The sequence below is a fragment of the Perkinsus marinus genome, assembly GCF_000006405.1.
Source record: "Perkinsus marinus ATCC 50983 genomic scaffold scf_1104296963676, whole genome shotgun sequence".
Taxonomy (NCBI): Eukaryota; Perkinsozoa; order Perkinsida; family Perkinsidae; genus Perkinsus; species Perkinsus marinus.
Genome location: NW_003204978.1, coordinates 1 through 3,350, shown reverse-complemented (window position 1 = coordinate 3,350; position 3,350 = coordinate 1). Strand labels below are relative to the sequence as shown.

Sequence of the window (3,350 nt, the reverse complement as noted above, 5' to 3'; positions counted from 1 at the left end):
GTAGTAGTAGTAGGATCATAAACATATGCTCATAAATATAATACTACTACCTGATAATAGCCTTCAGATCATCAACTCTCAGTCTTCCTAACCTTATTCTTAATGATGTTATATCATTACGGGATAAGTATAATGATGATACGATCTCATTAAGATATGTCATATAAGGCTTCACATTACTATCAGCAGGAGCAGCAGGATTTCTGCTCCCTCCTTCTCCTCCTCCATTTACATGCGGACTTTTCTTTGTTGTTGTTGATGTTGTTGTATAGGGGAATTTAATACCATTAATTGAGAGTGGAACCTCAATAGTGAGAGGTTCCGAATGTCCAGCTGCATTGTACGCTGTTATATATACAATAATCTTATCGTATAGGAAGAAGTTAGTGAACCTATATACAAGGATTATGATGATGATGATATTAATAATAGCATGGTGGTGATGATAATAATAATACCTGGCATCATCCTCTGATATAACAACCCATGGATCACTACTATCTTTAACAGTACCGACTGAATATCTGATAATAATAATAATGATCATCATCATATTATTAGATTATAATACCTATCATTCTTGTCAGGTCTTTGGAGAAATATATGATATGTATCAATCTTACGTTGAGATGCTGCTGCTGCTGCTGCTTCTGATGATGATGATGATGATGATGATGCATTACCATAATTATTGTCATCCCCTCCTGCTATCCAATGTATCTACATCACTAACACTACTACCTCCTATTACTGACGACCAACAGCAACAACAACAGCAGGAGCAGGAACAGCAGGAGCAGGAACAGCAGGAGCAGGAGTAGGAGGCTATTACCTCTATGGTCCTCCTTCCAGTCTTACTCTCGGACACTGTGTAAATGTCATGATTGTCTCCTACTCCTCTTCTTCTTGTTATTGGTGGAAGAGGCCTTCTGATGTTGGTAGCACTTAGTGCCTCTTCACACTACATTAATAATCATAAGTCCTAGTCACAATACCACCACCACCATGATGATGATAATAATCACCTTCTTCTTAGCCTCATTAACCTTCTGTACAGCCTCTCCTAGTAATAGCATGATATTACTCTTATCCCCCTTCCAGTTGAATGGTACTTTATCAGGATGTAGTGTAAGTATGAGTTTAGCCCATCTCTTCTTTACATCTGCTACTATCATAATAATGGATAAAATGTGAGTGTAATAATTGATAATACCTGTTATAATTGTATTCCTGGGATCCAATCCGAGAGTCTTGAATGGGCATTGTGTATTATATAATGCTTGTTGTATGATCTTGCCGAAATCACAATCCAAATCGATAACATCATTCATAGTAGTAGCTGATGATGATGATGGGGCCCTCTTCTCTCCCCATTCCCTTCCCTCTCTTTCTTTCTCCCTCCTACTGGATGATGCTGCATTCTTCTTCCGATTCATCATTAATTTGATCTCAGTTTCCACCTAATGATTATCTAATCTAACATCCTCGAGTATATGCTGCCCTGACTACATGACGCTTAGCTTCCCTTATTGCTTGCTTCACATCATCATCATCTACGAATCTCAGTAATTTCATGAATGATTTACCCAAATCTGATGATGATAATAACAACTACCATCGCTCGAGAGTGAAGGTAATGATGAAGATGGGTACCACTACTTTTACTACTTTCGATAGTTGGATAATCATGATGATTATTATTGCACGTGTCATGATAATCCCCTTCCGTATGATAAAGATTATCTCTCAAGGCGAATAAGAGGAATGGACGTGTCTTAGCAAGATGAATTAGTTGTGTTGATGATGTCAATATAGATAACGGCAGAGTAATAACGATGAATTACCAATATCACCACCATCACTACCATCCATCATCATACCATCCTGTTATGATATTCATGATAGTAGTAGTAGTAGTAGCCGTGATATGAATAATACTACCTTTATTATTATTATATTGGGTGCGATTGAGGCTGCTACTACTACTACCACAAATGAGCTGCTTCAATAATTCATTACGAGTTATACATGTATTCTTCCACTCACTGCCGTATGATGATAATAACCAATACAATCTGATATTCACAATCATCATCATTATTATACTCTAGTTGTTGTTGCTAATGACGATGATGATGATGCTATGACCCTTTATCATCCATATCCCACAGTGCATCTACTACTGCTGATACAAACTCCGACTTCTCTATCATCATATTACTATCAATACCAATATCATGACATAGTCTTCTCGCCTAAGGTTATAAGAATAAGGATGATGAGGATGAGGTTGACTTCATTACTGATGATATACTCAATGATCTTCTACCCATCTTTAACAGTGATTCCTTATCCGTAATAGGGACATCATCAGGACGACTCGATGAAGTAGTGTGATGATGATGACCACACTCATTATCATTGGTGGGTAGAGTGGTATGACTATGAGGATGATGATGACCACTCTCATTATCATTGGTGGGTAGAGTGGTATGACTATGAGGATGATAATGACCACTCTCATTATCATTAGTAGATAGAGTAGTCCTTAGTCTTTTGTTGTTGTTAACAGCCCCTTCCTCCTCCTCTTCCTCCTCACTTCCCCTTTGTTCCTCCTTCTTCTCGTTATTATCAATGATATCCCAATTCTTCCTCTTCTTCTCATTACCATTTGTTGTTGTTGATATGATAGCCAATGCTGCCTCCACATGTTGTGTGTATATCGATACACCACATATTGTCAATAATGGCTGCCGCGGCCGTCCCGTCGCTGCATCATGATGATGATGAGGACTAATACCCTTATCAAGTATCAACAGTCTACGTAACATATTCATGCTATATTCTGATGCTTGACTACTATCACCATCAACATCATGATGATGATACTTGGGTGTGATAATATATTTAACCTAAGAGACATGTGACTATAATGATGATGATGATAGCGTAAGGTTTGATTATGTTACCAACAGTAAGACTGGATGAACGACGATGATGATGTCGTCACTACTAGTAGGGGTTATTCCTGCTATCTTTCCTTTAGCGTATCTACTGGCTGTCATCATCGTAGTCGTTGTTGTAGGGGTTGTTGCCATATGCGCCTTATAAGCACTATTTCTATAGTATATCATTATCATCAAGGTAATAACACAATAACACCACGGAGAACCCAAACACTATCATCATCTCAAGATCCCTCTCATCATCGTCATTCCCATCCACCACCCACAGTATGATGATTACGATAAGATAATAGGATAGATCACATGCTCCAACACGATGATGATGATCCAATTTAAGTAGTGTGATGATATTAGGATGCATCTAGGTTGTGGGATCTTATCTAT

The 3,350-nt window shown here is 38.0% G+C and overlaps 1 protein-coding gene across 1 annotated transcript; it reads right to left on the bottom strand.

The window, feature by feature from the left end:
• Window positions 1-1,965: 1,965 nt before the first annotated feature.
• On the bottom strand, window positions 1,966-3,102 carry Pmar_PMAR025480 (hypothetical protein; the record flags this gene model as incomplete). The annotated part of the gene is made up of 4 exons (XM_002771116.1): window positions 1,966-2,075; window positions 2,149-2,255; window positions 2,304-2,912; window positions 2,970-3,102. Coding segments are annotated over 4 exons (958 nt in total), but the record flags the coding sequence as incomplete, so codon positions are not given.
• Window positions 3,103-3,350: the final 248 nt, after the last annotated feature.